Source organism: Molothrus aeneus, chromosome 21 (assembly GCF_037042795.1).
Source record: "Molothrus aeneus isolate 106 chromosome 21, BPBGC_Maene_1.0, whole genome shotgun sequence".
NCBI lineage: Eukaryota > Metazoa > Chordata > Aves > Passeriformes > Icteridae > Molothrus > Molothrus aeneus.
The window spans coordinates 3,488,466-3,506,207 of NC_089666.1; the positions used below are offsets into that span (position 1 = coordinate 3,488,466).

Consider the following 17,742-nt stretch of genomic DNA (forward strand, 5'->3'; position numbering starts at 1 on the left):
TCTAGAATATTTATTAATTTATAGAATATTTATTTCTGGACCTCGATATTTATAGAATTCCAAAAGTGACCATGGATTGGAGGATGAAATTGCCACCTCTCCAACCACACTGGTCAAACCAACAGTCCATTAATTCTCTCCTCCTCCAGAAAGGAATGCAAAACAATCATTATTTACATGAAAAGTGCACGAGAAGCTCCATTACAAAAATGTAAACATCAGAGGGCTTAGAAGAACTTTAGAACAGGGTGACAGTAGAGATTTTTCAGGCTCATCTTTTAGTCAAGAAACCTTAATTAGGACAATCCTGCTGCTGTTTGAAAGTGCAGAATACCAGATTTGCACATTCATTAGAACTTTAGCACGTGGTTTCTGCAGGATGCACTGGAGAGAAAGGGTCAGGGTGTTCCCTTGTCTTATTCTCCACTGTTCATGAGGTGACAATACCTGAATTAGGAGAACCAAGTGAGAAGTTCTGTTCCACTCAGGTGTATGTCTCTGATTTAGTTTGATGGCTGGTAGTCTGAGAAAATCAGAACTTCTGCATTCTGGCAGAATGTGTGGATATAGAGCTTGTAAAGCAAGAGTCTATCAATATATCAGTATAGAGTATTGGGGTATGGTGGAGTGTTGCAATAATCAGGGCAGCCATAGACCACCTGACCCAATTTGGGAGTAATTAATACAATGCTCTTCTTTTAAAATAAACTTCTCATAACTGAAGCAAAGACAGTGAATACTTGGATATTAAAATGCTTCATTGTGCACCAGGTGGGAAGTTTGAATCTGATTTTGAAACATCTGTTCTAAATGCTGGGGTTTTGCTTTTTGCAAATAATTTTTCTTAAGGAATTTGTTATGTAGTCAGCTGAATAGTGTCCTGCCTCTCAGTTCAGGGCTGAAAGGGTGTGCCACTCTTGAGTGCTGCACCTCTTGCACAGATTTTTCCTGTTTACATCATAATACTTTTTAAATTACCCTTTATTCTCTGCCTAAACCAAGAGTTGGACGGGGTTTTGTTGGTTGCTTTGTTGTTGTTTTTGTTTGGTATAAACTCTTACCATCCCTTAATTTTGTTAATCAAGGGGTAATGATCCCTGAGTTCAGTACTAATCAGTGGAAAATAATCACCTGCTTCCTGCAATATTTGTAATTATTTTGTAAATGTATTTTTGCTCTTTCCAGGTGAGAGATAAAGCCCAGCGAGCTTCCAGAGTTCTTCTTGATATTGAGGCTGGGGCTCCTGTTCTGCTTATACCCGAGAGCTCCAAGTCCAACAGCCTTATTGTAGCTAATCTGGGGAAGCTGAAAGTGAAGAACAGATTCCTGTTTGCAGGAATGCCTGGTACCTTTTCATTAAAGAACAAGGTAGGAACATTGCTTCTTCATTTAGCAGCTTGCAGTTTTGCTAGTTCTTGTGTGTTTGATTTCTAAATCAAAATTTTAAATTATGCTTAAATTCTATTTCATATTTTGCCTTTATAGTTCTACTAATGAGAGTCTGTGCTGGTGTGCTGGCAAATCTTGTAGATTTTCATGCTGTGCTGCCCTTCCTGTCTTGAGCTTACTGTCTGAGGCACTGGGGCAGAGGGGAGACTGAGCTGAGTGTTTGGAGAGAGCAGAGGGAATAAAGGAGGCTGAACTCACTCCAGCTGCTCTGCTGAGGAATCAGGAGCCAGCTGGGTGCACACCTGAGTCTGGGCCCAGGATGGGCTCTCAGCTCACCCTTTCTGGTTACTCAGCTGTTCACCACTCAAAATTTCCACAGTGTGAAGAGCAGAAAACAGGGGGCTGTGTTGGCTGAGACTTGCTCGAACACACTGGAGAACAAAATTGGGGTTTTTTTCCTGCTCTCAGTGAAAACTGAGTGCATGTAGTTGGTTTGATGGGGTGAAACCATGGGAAAGGTTTGTGTGTAGTTGCTTTGATGGGATGAAACCATGGGAAAGGTTTGTGTGTAGTTGCTTTGATGGGATGAAACCATGGGAAGGGTTTGTGTGTAGTTGCTTTGATGGGGTGAAACCATGGGAAAGGTTTGTGTGTAGTTGCTTTGATGGGATGAAACCATGGGAAGGGTTTGTGTGTAGTTGCTTTGATGGGGTGAAACCATGGGAAAGGTTTGTGTGTAGTTGCTTTGATGGGATGAAACCATTTGAAAGGTTTGTGTGTAGTTGCTTTGATGGGGTGAAACCATGGGAAAGGTTTGTGTGTAGTTGCTTTGGTGGGGTGAGACCATGGGAAAGGTTTGTGTGTAGTTGCTTTGATGGGGTGAAACCATGGGAAAGGTTTGTGTGTAGTTGCTTTGATGGGGTGAAACCATGGGAAAGTTTCCAGTGGCTGTACGTGTGGCAAAGCACAGGACAGGAGCAGCTGGTGCTGCTCCTCAGAGATGCAGCCACAAAATTTGGGAGAAGGAGGATCCATCTTGGATGGCTTTCTGTATCTAACCCATTCAAGAAAACAGGGAGTTGTCTGGGACCCCTCTGATTCCATTTGGAAGGGATTAGAAGTTAGAGGGACTAAATTGCTGCAGTGGGTTTGTGGTGTGTCTGTTGCCTTCACCTGGTTGGTCTCTCCCTGTGTCTGCTGTAAGGAAACAGTGCACTGAGATGTTGGGTTGTACTGTAGGGTGTTGATGGTACAAGGACAGGTTTGTAAGCTGTAAACACCTACATTAACATTATAACTTAAAATAATTGTGCACAATAATTTTATTTCAGCCTAAAAATACTGTGTTAAGTTGCACTGTAGAAATGTAGGTGTTTGAAATGGAATTAGGTGTAGGGTTTGGCTTTTTTTTGTCGGTTTTGTTTTCATTTTTCCTCTGTCCTGTGTTTATTTTTGAGGATCGGATATTACAAGGCAATGCATACAAGGATCCTGTTTTATTTGAGGTATTTCACATCCTTATGGCAGTGTTCAGGTGCTCCTCATTCATTCTATAAAAAAGAAAGTATTCTTCTGGAATTTAGCACTTAAAAAAGCTACTTCATTTATTAAAAATGATGTTTCTTTTCTAAAGGTTTTGCTGAATTCTATAAGAATTGGATGTAAAGTTTTTGTGGTGTGATCTTAATGCATGTCTGAGGAGCTGCTAATTTGGATTTAATTGCATAAATTCATAGATTTATAGATGATGTGGTGATTTTCCTTTGCATGTACTTTTCAGTCTTTTCTTTATAGTATGAAGTTAAATGTTAATATCCTCAAATATTTTATTTTCTTAAAATCCTTGGTTGTGTTTACAATTAATTTTTCCATTTTTTTTCCTAATATTTAAAAATCACGTAAGGCAACAAAATATTAACAATTAAAACCAGAAAGGGAAGTTTATGGTAGGGATTGATGTGACATCAAAACCTGGATACAGAAGATGGGAAATGATGATAACAATACAGGAGTCAGGGGCAAAGTGAGCAATCTTGGAGTAAGGGCTGAGTAAACACTAAAGAGAATTGCTACCTGTATGTAGAACATGATGTTAATTAGTGGAAATGATTGACAGGTGAATCCCAAAGCTGGCTTTGGGCTATAAAGGTGCTGTGCAAACCTTTACACCAGGCAAATCCCAGAGTGGCTGGGGCCATTCCATCACAGAGGGCTCTCAGATTGGTCAAGCAGAATTTTTGGGAAAAGACATTTCTAATGTTGGTGTGACTCTTTTTGTAGTGAAATTTGCAGGTTTTTGATGTATTTACACTGGATATGTGGTGGTGGGGAGATGTCTAAAATGGCTTACATCAATATAAATGAATTTTTCTTTCTTCTCCTGTGAGGAATTTAACATTAAATATAGGGATTTATCTAACCTTAAACCACAGGAGAATTTTGGGACACATTTTGGTGTGACAGCTGAAGTATTTAAAGTGCATAAAATGTGCATGTGCAGAAGTGTTAGTTCACATATTGTAATAAAATGTGAAATTGCTGACATGATCTTGCAGAAATAATGGCATATGTTTTTTTCATCACCTGAAAAACAGCTTTAAATATTTAACAGTTTTTATTCTGCAGAAATGTTTAATACTGTCACAGTCTTACCCCTCCACTTTGGTATTAATTTCATTTACATGAGAGTATTTCAGTTTTATGCAAAACCCTCTGTTTTTGAATTAGTTTCTCATTGAAATGATTCTACAGCTTTTTGAGGAAGGTTGCTGAAATAAACTTTTTTTACAAAGAAAATGTTCTCATCTGCTGTTAAGGCTGTAGGAGAAAAGTTTGCCCATTTTCCTACAGCAGAAGATACTGGCATTCCAGTAATTTGTTGCAGCTTGAACATTGATGCATTGGTTCCTTAGAATTCAAGTCAAAAATCTAACATTAATTACAACATTTCTTTCATTAGCAGGATTCTGTTCAATTTTCCTCTCCTATGGGAACCCCAAAACATAGTGTGAAGAAAACAAGTGCTGATGAGTCCAAATCAGCAATAGAAGGATTGGTCATGAAAAAATCATCAGGAGCAAACATTTCTAGGCTGAAGAATGAGCCTGCAGTGAGCACATGGAGTAAGCAGCAGGGGCAGCCATCAAAGCTGCCTGTTGTCCCAAACCCTGAGAGCCCAGGTATGTGAGAGGTGGAGGAGCCCCATGGAGCCTCTTTTGCCTTGTCAAATAGTGCAGTGACAGTGCTTTGATCCTATGTGACACTGGAAAGGTATGAGGCTCTGGGCCTGAAGATTGTAGATTGGAGAATAAATGACTTCTGAGCTTTAAGGCTGATTTTTTGCAGCTTAAAGGATTAGGGAGTTGTAGTTCAGTTTCTGGAAGAAGAGTCCTGCAAATTGGGTGTGTTTTGAGATGCATATTGCATACATACAGGGAGAGTGCTTGGACTCCTAATTAGGAATTTAGATTGACCCATGAATGAGCTTGGTATCTGCTAGTTACAGATATTAAACATGAATTTAAAAAAAAGTGGAATAAAATAAAAGCTAAATTAAATTTCTTTTTTAAAAGTAGGCTGCATCAGTTTTGCACAGATTCTGTTTTTCTTCTGTAATGTGTTATCTCCTGTGTACTTGCAGAGGATCACATCTGCCTCTTGGACTGCATTGTAGTTGATCTGCAGGACATGGACATCTTTGCTGCTGAAAGGTACCAGAGAGAGTATTCCAAGGCTGTGGAAGATACCAGTGCAGACTTGAGCTTTCCATCCTACTTGGTGAGGCAGACAGGAGGGAGCCTGCTGACAGAGCCCTTCAGACTGAAGTTAAAAGTAGAGAGAAATTTGGACAAGTGAGTTTAAACAGAGTCCCTTTATGCTGTCACCTAGAGCAATAGTTTTGTATCCTAAAGGTCTTGCCTGCTGTTGGAGCTCCTGGACGCACTGAGGTTTTCTCTTTTTCTCCTTGTTGCAGAGAGCTGAGTCATAATTTTGTATCCTAAAGCAATATTTTTGTATCCTAAAGGTCTTGCCTGCTGTTGAAGCTCCTGGAAGCACTGAGGTTTTCTCTTTTTCTCCTTGTTGCAGAGAGCTGAGTCATGCTGTTGCAGACATTTCAATCCATGGCAACCTGTCCTCAGTGCACTGCTCTCTGGATCTGAACAAGTACAAACTGATCCGTGGGCTGCTGGAGAACAACCTCGGCGAGCCCATCGAGGAGTTCATGCGCCCCTATGACTTGCAGGATCCAAGAATTCTTGTAAGGATCTATGTGCACCTGAAATTCTCTTGAAATGTCTTGTCTTGGTTTGGAAAGACAGGAGTGTGCTAAGGAAGGCAGGAGCCCCCCCTGAAATGGAGAATGTGAATCCTCCCCACCCCTCTGAATTGCTATACATTTTAAATTAAGGGGCTCTCAGGCAAAAATATGGCAGCAGGAAATAACAGTTTTTTACTAGGGAAGAAAAGAAAAGATAAAATAAACAATGCAGTGCACTAGAACAACACTGACAGAGTCAGAACCCAGCCTGACACCCTGTGGGTCAGGCTGTTGGCACAGTCCCATTGGAATTGTGGCTCAGCCCTCCTGCAGTGCCAGGGCTGGTTCTGCTGGAGCAGGGATCCTGGAGAAAGGTGCAGTCTCTGCCTCTGGAGATCCAGGGCAAGAGGCAGCTGCTGTTCCTCTGGGCAATCCAGTGCAGAAGCTGTGCTGGTGTTCCAGAATCTCCAGATTATACCCAGGTAGGAATGCTTGGCTGGTGTTCCAGAATCTCCAGATTATATCCAGGCAGGAATGCTTGGCTGGTGTTCCAGAATCTCCAGATTATATCCAGGCAGGAATGCTTGGCTCCTCCCTCTGGGCTCACATCTGCCAATGGGATGCTGTAGTTCTTATCAGCCATGCAGGGACATTCCATAGCTGTTATCAGCAGGTGTCCCCTCCCAAGGGAGGAGTGATTGTGGTCAGTCAGAGAGAGATAAGGAAAACTGCCCAATGAACAAAAGACAACTGCCATCCAGATGGGAACAGAACACATCCTGCCCTGCAATCTGGAACAGGGTGGTTGTTGATTTTGCTGATGGCAGCAATATGTTAAGGACAAAGAAGCTCTAGACCAGCACTGTGAAAACGAGTTAATGGTCATTTTCAAGTTAAAGGCCAAGTGTTGGGAAATGAAACATTTCCCCAGTAATGGTTAATGAAACCATTGATTAAACCATTTGGAGAAGAAGGACACCACACAAAAGCTGTTCACATTTTTCTGAAATACAGGTTAATTCAGAGATCAAAGTTAAGCTCTGAAAAAGAATGTTGGTGTTTTCCACTTACAGACAGTTTTGAGTGGAGAAGTTTATACTTCCATGTCCTTCCTCATTGACATGGTTAATGTGAGCCTGGAGCTGCTGGATCCAAAGGGAAAAGATGGAAGCAGCTCTTTAGCCAGGTATGAATGTTCTTCTCTTACTGAATACCTTGTCCTAAATACTGTGCTCATGTGAAAGATACAGGACAAGAATTAAAATAATATGTGGAATTGCAATTTAATAATGCAGTGGAATGGAGTTTCTTAATTAGAATCCAAACTGAGAGTTTTAACTGCTCTGAGAGATGAAAGGGAATGACACTGTTCAAAAGATACAGTCTGTCTTTCCACTTGTCCTTGAAATAAGAGTCCAGCAATCAGTACTTGCCCAAAAGAAATAGTATTTTAATTAAGAAAGCAAAACAAGGGAAGGTTAAAAAAGCAGATTTCTGCTATGTTGGCTTGTTGGGTGTTTTTAAATCCAGAAGGCTTTTTATCAGTGGAAAATATGATTACATTTAAGACAGGTCTATTTTCTATATCTATGATATGATTGTAGTTGTTTTAGAAAATACCTAAATGAAAGATTTCAGCAGTGTGCCATACTTGTAAAATAAGTGACTCCAAGGAATAAATGAACTGTAAGTCTCTTGGGTGTGATGTTTTGCTTTTTATTCTCCCAGGTTTGATTTTAAGAAATCCAAGTTGCTTTTTGAAAGCTCTTCAGATGGAACAAAGTCTGTAAATCTGGTCTCTCATTCCATGATGGCCTTTGACACTCGTTATGCTGGACAGAAATATGCTACAGGCCCCCCAAATGTCTTCAATTGCATCTTTCAATCATCAAAGAACACCAGTAGCCCAGGAGCAATCCAGATTGAATTGCATTTCAGGTTGGTAATTCTGGGATTTGTTTGTTTTTAATAATGACATAATCAGTATTGTCCTGATTTTAATACATCTGTTATTATTGTAGATAAACCTGAGGGCATTGTATTTTAGTCTGATGACATTTTTGGGGTGATCAGTGGTACTTGATAGATTGAAATCTGCAGTTATTAATTCTCTATAAGTTTTTTTTCTTTAGTTTTCTTTTTCACTTAATGCAATAAAATTTAGGTTTGAATGTGTAATGGATCAGATGAAGGTTTTACCTATTAAAATTAATAGTGTTTAAAGCTTGATAAGTCTGGCCTATCACTTGGATGTGTGCATAAAACCAGTTTGTAGAATTTTTAATATGAGATGCACAAAAGCTGTTTCCCAGCAGGTGTCACATGTGGTTTTCTGAGAGCATCAAATACAGACAGGAATGGAACCTTTCAAAAGCAATCTCTGTGTTCTCTTCTGTGTTCTGTCCTACCCTGTTTGTTTTTTCTTCCTTGTTTTGATCTAATTTAGTGTTGAAATTGGGAATATAAAGTATAATGTCAGTATTTACCTGTTTCAGCATGGTGGTTTTTGAGGAATGCTGACTATCAAAGAGGAGGGTGAAGTGAGATGACTGGAGATGTTGCTGTCACTTCTGATCTGATTTGCTGACCAAGCTCAGCTTTCTCACTCTCTAAGTATGATGCCTTCTGGAGCAGTTGCAGGAATAATGTAGAAAAAAAAAAGTAGATTATTTTAGTCCAGTAGAAAATTTTAGAGACAATAAAAACCAGCTAAAGAATCTTGGCAATTGATAGAATTTTTTTTTAAGATTTGGATGCTGCATTACGGTTTTAGGTACCTAAAAAAATGTGTTCAGAAAGAAGCCAACATTTCAATTTGATTAAAACTAAAATGGGATTTACTAAAAAATACACCCTAAAAAACCCCCAGATGGTTTTCACAGAACTGTTGAGTCAGTGGGCAGCTAGCTTAGACACAGTTAGTGAGTTTGCACAGTACAGCCTCATCTGCTTTATGAGTGAGAGTTTCAGGAATCTTCTTCCCAACTGTTGTGCTTTTCAATTTCAGCTGCAGCAGCATGTGGTCTGTTTTTAGTGGTGAGAGCATCCTTGGCAGAGGATGCAAGGGCTGGCAGAACTCAGTGATAGTGCTGTACTGCCTGGTGCCTCTTGAAATATCCTGGAGAGCCAGGCAGGGTTAGAGGCTTTGCTGTTGGAAGCTCCCCACTAAGGCATCACAGTTCTTTGGAGATTTAATGGTTCACAGTGTGCTGGATTGAAAATTGTTTCATGCTATTGAAGCACTTAGATGATTTTCCAGTTAGCATGATCAAATGTAAGTGGTATTCCAGACCATGAAGCCAAACACTTTATCCCTCCTAGCCAGACCTTCAGAATGTGATGCTGGAAGCTCAGGAAGGCTGACATTTTTTCTGAATGACAAAGCAGCTTCCTGTGCTGCAAAATGGTGTCAGGGTAGGAGAGGAAATTCATGTTGTACCTCTTACCTCAGAGCCAGGTCTGAATTTCACACACAGAATGTTAGACAGAAAATGATAATAAAAACATACTACATAAAATGATAATAAAACAAAGATATAAAATGATAATAAAACAAAGATATAAAATGATAATAAAACAAAGATATAAAATGATAATTAAAAAAGGTTTTAAAATTTGAGATTTTGAAAATTAGTCTTGATAATATAAGTGTGTTAAAGGGGCTTTTATAAATTTCCTGTCATGTTGTTTTTCAATTCATCTCTTGTATCATGATGGCTTAGAATTTGTGCAGTTAAGACCTATTGGGGTTCTGTGGGTATAGCAAATTGTTGAATTTCAGTGTGTTTAAATATATATATATAAGTATGTGTGTATATATATATATAAAATGTATATATATAGGAGTTCAAACTCATATATATATGAGTTTATATATAAATGTGTATATTATAAATATATAAAATTATATGTATAAATGTATATATATATAAAATATATATTAAATGTATATCTGTATATATAAAAATGTATGTATGTATTTTAAAGGCCAGACACTGTAAAGCAAGTGTATGCCTATAAAATGCCATATGAGTCTTACTAGATACTGACAGTTGTCAGCATGATTTTAAATATTTCCAGGTTGTAAAGTTCACCTGTGTGATTCTCTCTTCTTAAAAGGTCTACAAAGGATTCCTCCAGTTTCACAGTTGTTCTGAACAATCTTCGTGTATTCCTGATATTTGACTGGCTCTTACTGGTCCATGACTTTTTGTGTACTCCTGGAGACACCAAAAAGAGGGAAAATCCCCATTCCCGGCAGCGATCCTGCATCAGTGACACCACTGTGGTTCCTAAAACTGTGAAAAGGGGAGTGGTTACCAAACGTTCCTCACTCCCTGTGACAGCAGAAAAGCAGCTGGAAGTCAAGGTTAATGTGACAGGTAAATGTGCTCTTCCCTGATGCTTTTGTTTGTCTCATGAAGGAAGTTTGTTTTTCTCATTGAAGAGTTTTTCTCATTAAAAGCTGGGTGCTGGTGTAAAGACAGCTCCCTTAAAGGAAATCAAGAAACCTGCTACAAATACCCAAAGTACCTTAATGATATTGCCAACTGCCCTGTTAGTTATTTGTCTCTTTTTTTTGGTTAAGGAACTGAATTTGTGGTTGTTGAAGACATGTCCTGCTTTGATACCAATGCAATCATTCTGAAGGGAACAACTGTTCTCACTTACAAGCCCAAGTTGATAGATCGTCCTTTCTCTGGTAGTTTGTTTGGCATTGAGGTAAGAAAAATACATTTGCTTCTGTATAACATCCAAAATTAGAGGAGTTTGTGAAGATACTTTACTATAAATATATATACAAAAGGAATAATCCACAGATGCTTTCTGAAGTTTGTTGATTTCTCATCAAATGCTCTCATTTTACAGCAGTTTTGAGAATAGTTTTATATTGTTTCTGTTAAAACATTGTAAGACTTGACTGTAGCCTCAAAATATTGCTAGTTCTTGCTAGGCCTGTTATTTCAGTTCATAATTTCTTTAAAAATAATTTGGAATTTTTAGGTGTTTTCATGCCGGTTAGGAAATGAGCAAGAGACTGCACTGTCAATTATTGATCCAGTACAGATTCATATGGAACTTATTGGGAATTCTTCCTATCCAATTGGTTCAGGACTGCTGGATGCTTTCAATAGTGAAGATTTTCCTCCTATTCTAGAGGTAATATTAAAACCTGAATAAAACTGCAGTAGAGAATACTAGCAGAGATATTTTTATGCCCAAGGATTCAACAGAAGACTTTCAAATGCATAAGAGAGTAAGGTAACTTTTTCCTGAGATGGAGAAGGAAAAGAAAAAAGCATGTAGAAAATGCTCTTAGTGGTAATGAAAAAGTGATTTATGGGATATGTTACAGAGATTAATAGTGAGGGAAAGAAATGGGCTGATTATGTAGGCTGATGGTATTAGATAGATAGTTACTAATAGCTGAAAGGGAATTATATTTTTCTGTATTTTCTAATTGTTAGGACATTTTAGAGGGGAATTATATTTAAAGACTTTTTTACCATTTTATCAAAGTAAAACTTGTTTTCCCTGAGATGTAATGCTTTTGGTTGTTGGTAGAAAAGAACAAGTTTGATAAATTTATTATTGGATCTTTAAAACAGCATGGTGATCAGATTGTAACACTAAATTTTGTCTTCCTTTGGGAAAAGCTTTATTAATAGCTGAATGATTTAAGAAAAATGTGTAGAAAAAGTCAAGGGACTCTTATATTCTAATCTTTCATTTAGATTCAGTTGCAAGCACTGGATATCAGACTGTCCTACAATGATGTTCAACTCTTCTTGGCAATTGCAAAGTCAATTCCCCAGCAGACAAGTGCAGCCCTGCCTGACCCAGCTGCCTCAGGGGCTGGGAGTGCTGCTGATCCCTGCACTTCAGCACTGGGGCATGAGAGCCCCTTGGCTCAGGAAACCAGAGATGGCTCCAAACGGGTGCTGGATCCTGTTCTTGGTATGTGTTTCACTGTTGGGGTGAAGCCATTCCTGATATTTAAGGGAGTTTTCTGCAAGGTGAAGCTGATCTGTATGCTTAACACAAAAGGTGTTGGTATCCTCATGGGGTAAGAGCCTTTCTTGGTTGGAACTACCTAATAATGGCATTGTCCTGATGATGCTGGAAAAAATATAAAAGCAGGGCTGAATCATGTGCTCTTGCTATAGTTAAATAATTATAGTTAAATAGTTAAATCTTAAATAAACAACCCCCCATTTCTTAAATTAACAACCCCCTTATTCTTAACTAAACAAACCCCTATTTTTCATACAGCTATATCTTGATTTTAGAAGTGAAATAAGCAGCTAACTGCCAGGGATTCATGCCTGGTTCTCTGTTCATTGCAGAAGCCCAGCTGGCTCGGCTCCAGGAGCTGGGGTTCAGCATGGACGATTGTCGTAAAGCTCTGCTCACCTGCCAAGGTAACCTCAGATATTCTTAGCAGGGCTTTGCACTTTGTTCCTATGACCTTAATTGCAATTAAGTAAAGCCTTTCCACTGTCAGGTGGTTATGCACAGGCACTGTTTCCTTCTTTAGAACATCTTTGGCTCTGACCTGGCCTGTAGTTTGAAATGTTCTTCTTCCTGTTCTGCTGCTGTATAAAATCCACCCCCCAAGGATTTTTTCTGCCCTTTGGGATGTCACGTGTGGGTGCTTGAGTGTATTTTTGTTTGGGAGTTTAATTTGTGTTCAGGCTGGTAATTTTTATGGTGCACCAATTTCTTGCTATTCCACATCTCTTCCTCTTGTGTTTTCATCTCTCCCTTTAAAAATCTTATTTCTCTAATTCTACATGCAGTACCTGAAAAGAAAACAAAGCTTTACCACAAGTGACTATTTTAGCACTGTCATGCTTCCCACCTTAAATATAGGCATGCATAATGTTACAGAATTTTATTACATTTGTGAACTTCAAAATACATTTCTTACTCTTAGGATATACTGATGTCTTTATATTCTTCTCATAGTTATATTACAAAATAAGCATATTGAAGTACTGCTGAGAATATTTTCTTAAGAGAAAGGGAGTTAGTTTTCTTCTATATGATTTTTACTAAGCATATGTCTTTGAGAAAGTAGGTGATGATTGATTGGCTGTTTGCTTCTATCTAAGGTGACTTGAAAAAAGCAGCAAGTTGGTTGTTTAAGAATGCTGAACCTCTGAAATCAGTTTCCCAGACTTCTGGTCGAGATAGCCAGGGGATTTTGCCTTTCCAGTTCATCTCTGGAGTGGAAATAAAGGCAGAAAGTGTTTGCATCTGCTTTATAGATGACTGCATGGACTGTGATGTTCCCCTGGCTGAATTAACCTTTTCATGTGAGTCTCTGGTTCTCCTTGGCATAAGCTGACTGTCAGTTCTGGGTGTGTTCAGCATCGTGCTCTTGTTTGTCAGCACCTGTCAAATTTCAGCTGACAGTGTCTTGGTGGTGGTTGTGTGGGGTATTGGGGGTTCCTTTTTCGTTATTTCTGTTTGGTTTAAGTTTTGGTTTTAAGAAGATGACAGTCTTTGTAGGGTTGAGATTCTGGTTTCCCCTTTTGACATCACATAAGAAATGAAATCTCTCCTGAGCAGAATCCTAGGGAGGCTCTGTTATTGTAAGGTGTGGCTGTTTGCAGATGTTATTGGAAGAGTATCATGAAAAGCTTTTTGTCCCATTTCAGTTTAAAAGACAAAACAAAACCTTCCATTGCTTACTTGACACTTCACAAAATCAGGAAGTTTGTTTGCTTTGCATTAGTTTAAATTTCGCTTCTTTTTTTTTTTCCTCTCAGGTTTGAATTTTCTCCAGCATTTGAGGACCAGCCCTGAAGGCTACGCTCATTTTACCCTCTCTGGAGATTATTACAACCGTGAGCTTTCAGGTGAAATACCTGGGGGTTGTTCTCTTATTTTAATTTAGGAAAAAGCCTTTCCTACCACAGGAGCCTGAAGTTTACCCACCATGAAATGCCTCTAAGGGAATAGGGAAAGCTTGATTTTGGGACTGTGTGTGTGTGAGACAGTGTGATCCTAGACAGGATATCCTGATTTAAGATCATTGGAGGGATGTGGAAACTGGAGATTTGCCTGATATGAAAGTGGCACTCAGGTTTTCAAATGAAATTGCATAAAGTGGTTATCCAACAAAATGAGTTTTATAACAAGCTCTCTCTGCATTCTCTTCTCTTTAATTGTTTGATGGATTCAGTTTATTACATATTTCAGGAAGGAGAATCATGTGCAGGCTGAAGACAAAGGATTAACATAAGAAGACCATCACAGTTTATGTTCTAGATACAAAAAAGCAAGTTAGGCCTCAATACAGGCCAGATACTGACAAAAGTCATCTAGTTGTGTGGGTTTTTTAACTTAGAAACTAAATTTTCTGTTACATCACTGGTGAGAAGCACTCAGGAATTATCTGTCAATAACAAGGGATTTTTTTGTTGTTTTAAAAAATACTTTGTTTTTAAAAATATGTAGGGTTGTCACTATAGGACACAGAACAACACAAGCACACACACTGCTGCTCTCAAGGTGAAGAAAAAAAGGAAGTTTATTTTCTGACTCCAACATTTATAATTTTCCAAAAGTGACAGTGGATTGGTGGATGACAGTGCCACCTCTCCAATGACACTGGACAAACCAACAAAGTCCATCAAATTTCTCCTCCTCTATAAAAGAATGCAAAACAATGAGTTATTTACATAAAGAGTGTGAGAAAGTTCATTACGAGAACGTAAACATCAGAAGGCTTAGAAAATCTTAAAAAATCAGGGTGACATGGGGTGTTTTTTTAATAGTTTCTAGACTTCTATCTTTTGAGATACTGAATAATCACCAATTTAATGTATAATTGTGTCAAAATCATTTTCAAAGCTATTTAGGAGCTTAGTTCCTGCTAGCTTAAATATAGAGCAGTAATTGACCCCTTCTAGGGCTTTAATTGGAACAAAGATATTTCTGTGAGACCCTACATACAGAATACATGGACTGAATGGAGGAGCTGGACCAAATTTGTGTTAGCTATTAAATTAAATCCTTAGGCTTGCAACTTCACCTTGAAGATTAAAAGTAGGGGACAGATTAAAAGCGAAGGACCTAATGATGAAAGTTTCTTTACTAAATACATAAAGAGCATTCCAGAGTGGGCTCCAAAGATGCTGCTTTGTGTTTCTCTCAGGGTGGGAGCCGTTTATTGAGCCGTGGCCGTGTTCAGTGTCTTGGCAACAAGAGGCTTCCAGCCGCCTCCAGCCTTCGCGCCTGAAGCTGGAGGTGAAGGCCAAGCCACGCCTGGATATCAACATCACCTCTGTGCTCATAGGTATGTGGGAATATTCCCTGAGGGCATATTCTGCTTTTCACTGCTGAAAATGACAGACATCTCTAATTAAAGTGCTGCTGGCATCCCGTGGAGGAAGTGGGGTTGGCCCAGGTCCCTCCATGCTTTGCAGGATGCTGTACCAGGTGTGAGTTTAGGCAGCCTATGTTCTGTCAGATGTTGTGAAAATGTAAAGACAGGAGCTGCATATGTTAGAGGTTAGTAGGAATTCTTTTCTCTGGTCATATGAATTCTATCAAGTTTGTATGGTATTTGAAATTTATTTTTAATCAGAAACAGGCTTTCATCTAAATCTTTCTGTTCTTCATAGGACTTAAAAATATTTTGATAAGCTCATCATTTTTCAGTGCATTGACAGGTGTAGTGGGGAGCTACTCATTTCAGTTCTTCAGTCTCTGAGCACCTGAGCTGTCAATGACCCACCTTTGGAAATCAAAATATTTTGTCCATCAGTAACTCCAATTTCATGTGAGCTTCTGTATTTGGAGCTCCAGTTGTGTGCCTTTCCCAGCAATATTGTTGCTCATTCAGAATTATTTGGTGGGCACAGTAAAAAAACTGCCAGCAGCTGAGCTTGTAGATGTAACAGAAAAGCTTTTGTTGGTCTTTCCCTTCCAAGGAGAACCTGGGGGTTTGGCAGAAAGAGGGGGAGCCAAGGTGGCAGGAGGAGAAGCAAATCAATGATTCCTAAGATGGTGCTTTTTAAAAGCAGTGATAATAAGTGTTGAGGCTGGTTTGTGATTAATACAGTGCCAGAGGACTCAATTGGTGCCTTGATATTTATGCAGGAATGTGTATGTGCCTCTTCAAATGAAGCAAACCCCAAAACCCCTAGGAAGTACTTCTAACATAAAAATATTTAAGGTTTAATTGCCTCAGCAGGGAGGGCTCTTAGACTGACATAGGAGTATCTTAAGAACATTAAAATTCCACTGACAGTTTTTTTTTTTAAATAAAATCTTAGGGATATTTTTTTTAAGACACTGCTGTGATTTTATGAGCTGTTGTTTGTCTTTAACTTATGTGACTCAGAGAAAAAGCAGCAAAATGAAACTTGTGCTGTTAAAGTGGAGTCACTTGAGTGTGATGAATTTCACACACTTTTCAATGACTTTGTTTACTGCCACCTTGAAGACTTTGCCTGTCTGTGCTTACATTCCTCTAGAGCAATACAAATGCACCAAGCAGTCCTGGATGGAAGATTACTGTAAACAGGACAAAGAAGTGAATGTAATCAGCTCAGAAGACTGGATGGGTTCTTCAGTGGATCCCCCATGTTTTGGGCAGAGTATGTTGGTCATGAATCACACTTTATTTGAAACAGACCTGACACACAGGGTCATCTGTCTAATGTATTACAAACATAAGTATTTTGACTTCACAGAATACAGTGATTTGTTAGATGTGTTTGGCAAAAAAAAAAAAAAAAAAGACAAAGAAGCTGTTTTCTGTTCAGTTATGTTCAGTTATTTTAAAACCAAAAGCTTTCTGAGTGCTTGGCTTTGAGTAAGAGCTTTGCACTGCTAGTTCTGCTTCCTTTCTGTCTGCCACTCTCAGTTAATGAGAAGAATTAAGTCAGAGTGTTGATTTCTGGCTGTGTGCAGTTCAGACAGAATCTTTTTCTTTCTGTACCCCAAAGAGCTAAATAAATGAGTTTCTGGAGAAAAATACTGTATTCTTTGTGAAATAATCCCCCAAGTAATGGCTCTTTCCAGCTTATTTTCTCCCAGAGTTCCTTCTGGAAGGAACTTTATCAATTCAAATGCCAGCTTAATGTAAGCAACCAAGTAAAGACTCATAATTGCACGATGTGTATCTTCCCTTTATGCATGCAGGGGAAGATTTACCTGGTTTTGTGTGGATTTTCTTACCTGCTGACTTTGTCTTTCCTGTCTGCCAGGCCTTCCTCTTGTCTACCTTAGAACTAGGAGTACAGCCAGTTTGACTAACCTAGAGCATCAGATCTATGCTAGAGGTACTGTACAGCACACAGACAACCAAAACAAAAGGTGGTTTTCTTCTTTGGAAGGCTCTTGCACAATAAATACTGTGCTGGATGTGGGACTTGCTGCTCCATTGGCCTCTATATTTAAAAATAATCAAAACCAAAAAAACCCTCAAGACAAATAATAAAGCAGCTATTTTTGTTTTAGTCTGCTAAATGAAGTATTTCATCCTGTCATTCTCTGGGTTCTTCAGGAAAGAATGGAGAAATAAACCCAAAGAAGGAAAACTGTCTTTGTAGAGGAAGGTTATGTGAATTGTTCCCTATTCAGTGTCCCTCTTCTAGAGGGACAGTACAGTGGGATTAAAAATTGTGTAAGAATATCACAATATTTAAATTATATTCTAAAAATATCCATCATTATGTTCAATATACATATTTATGCTTAATTTACCATATTTAGGTACTTCAAACTGTAACTTTCAGATGCTTCAGAAGCACAGGCTGCTTTCAGTAAGCCGTAGGAAGTAAAGCATTCCTAAGAAATCATTTGTTAATTTGTTTGGGTTCTATTTGACAGGACAGGTTTGGGGCAAAACCATGCAGGATAAAGTAAGATTTTTCATTTTTTGACATTATAGAAGACAAAGAGCATACTTCATAAATATATAGCCCTGTAGAAAAGTTCGTGGATGGGAGGACAGAAAATTTTCTAGAAATCTCCATCTGTTTCCTGTTCAGGTACCATTAGAAATATTTTCTCTGAGTTAAAAGAAAAAAAACAAAATGGAAAATTTTGGATTGACTTTTATGAAATATTTTCTG

At 38.6% G+C, this 17,742-nt stretch overlaps 1 protein-coding gene across 2 annotated transcripts in view; it reads left to right on the top strand.

The window, feature by feature from the left end:
- The window catches only part of VPS13D (vacuolar protein sorting 13 homolog D), a 100,350-nt gene that overhangs the window by 19,760 nt on the left and 62,848 nt on the right, over positions 1–17,742 (top strand). The window contains exons 24-39 of one of the 2 annotated variants that reach the window (XM_066563828.1): positions 1,186–1,368; positions 4,349–4,568; positions 5,030–5,240; positions 5,476–5,647; positions 6,721–6,833; positions 7,376–7,585; positions 9,767–10,029; positions 10,236–10,369; positions 10,652–10,807; positions 11,383–11,605; positions 11,995–12,069; positions 12,763–12,966; positions 13,423–13,512; positions 14,814–14,954; positions 16,138–16,260; positions 16,873–16,947. In XM_066563828.1, coding sequence (XP_066419925.1) covers positions 1,186–1,368; positions 4,349–4,568; positions 5,030–5,240; positions 5,476–5,647; positions 6,721–6,833; positions 7,376–7,585; positions 9,767–10,029; positions 10,236–10,369; positions 10,652–10,807; positions 11,383–11,605; positions 11,995–12,069; positions 12,763–12,966; positions 13,423–13,512; positions 14,814–14,954; positions 16,138–16,260; positions 16,873–16,947 — 2,593 coding nt within the window. The remainder of the gene's footprint in view (positions 1–1,185; positions 1,369–4,348; positions 4,569–5,029; positions 5,241–5,475; positions 5,648–6,720; positions 6,834–7,375; positions 7,586–9,766; positions 10,030–10,235; positions 10,370–10,651; positions 10,808–11,382; positions 11,606–11,994; positions 12,070–12,762; positions 12,967–13,422; positions 13,513–14,813; positions 14,955–16,137; positions 16,261–16,872; positions 16,948–17,742) is intronic. The other variant, XM_066563829.1, reaches the window with a different exon arrangement.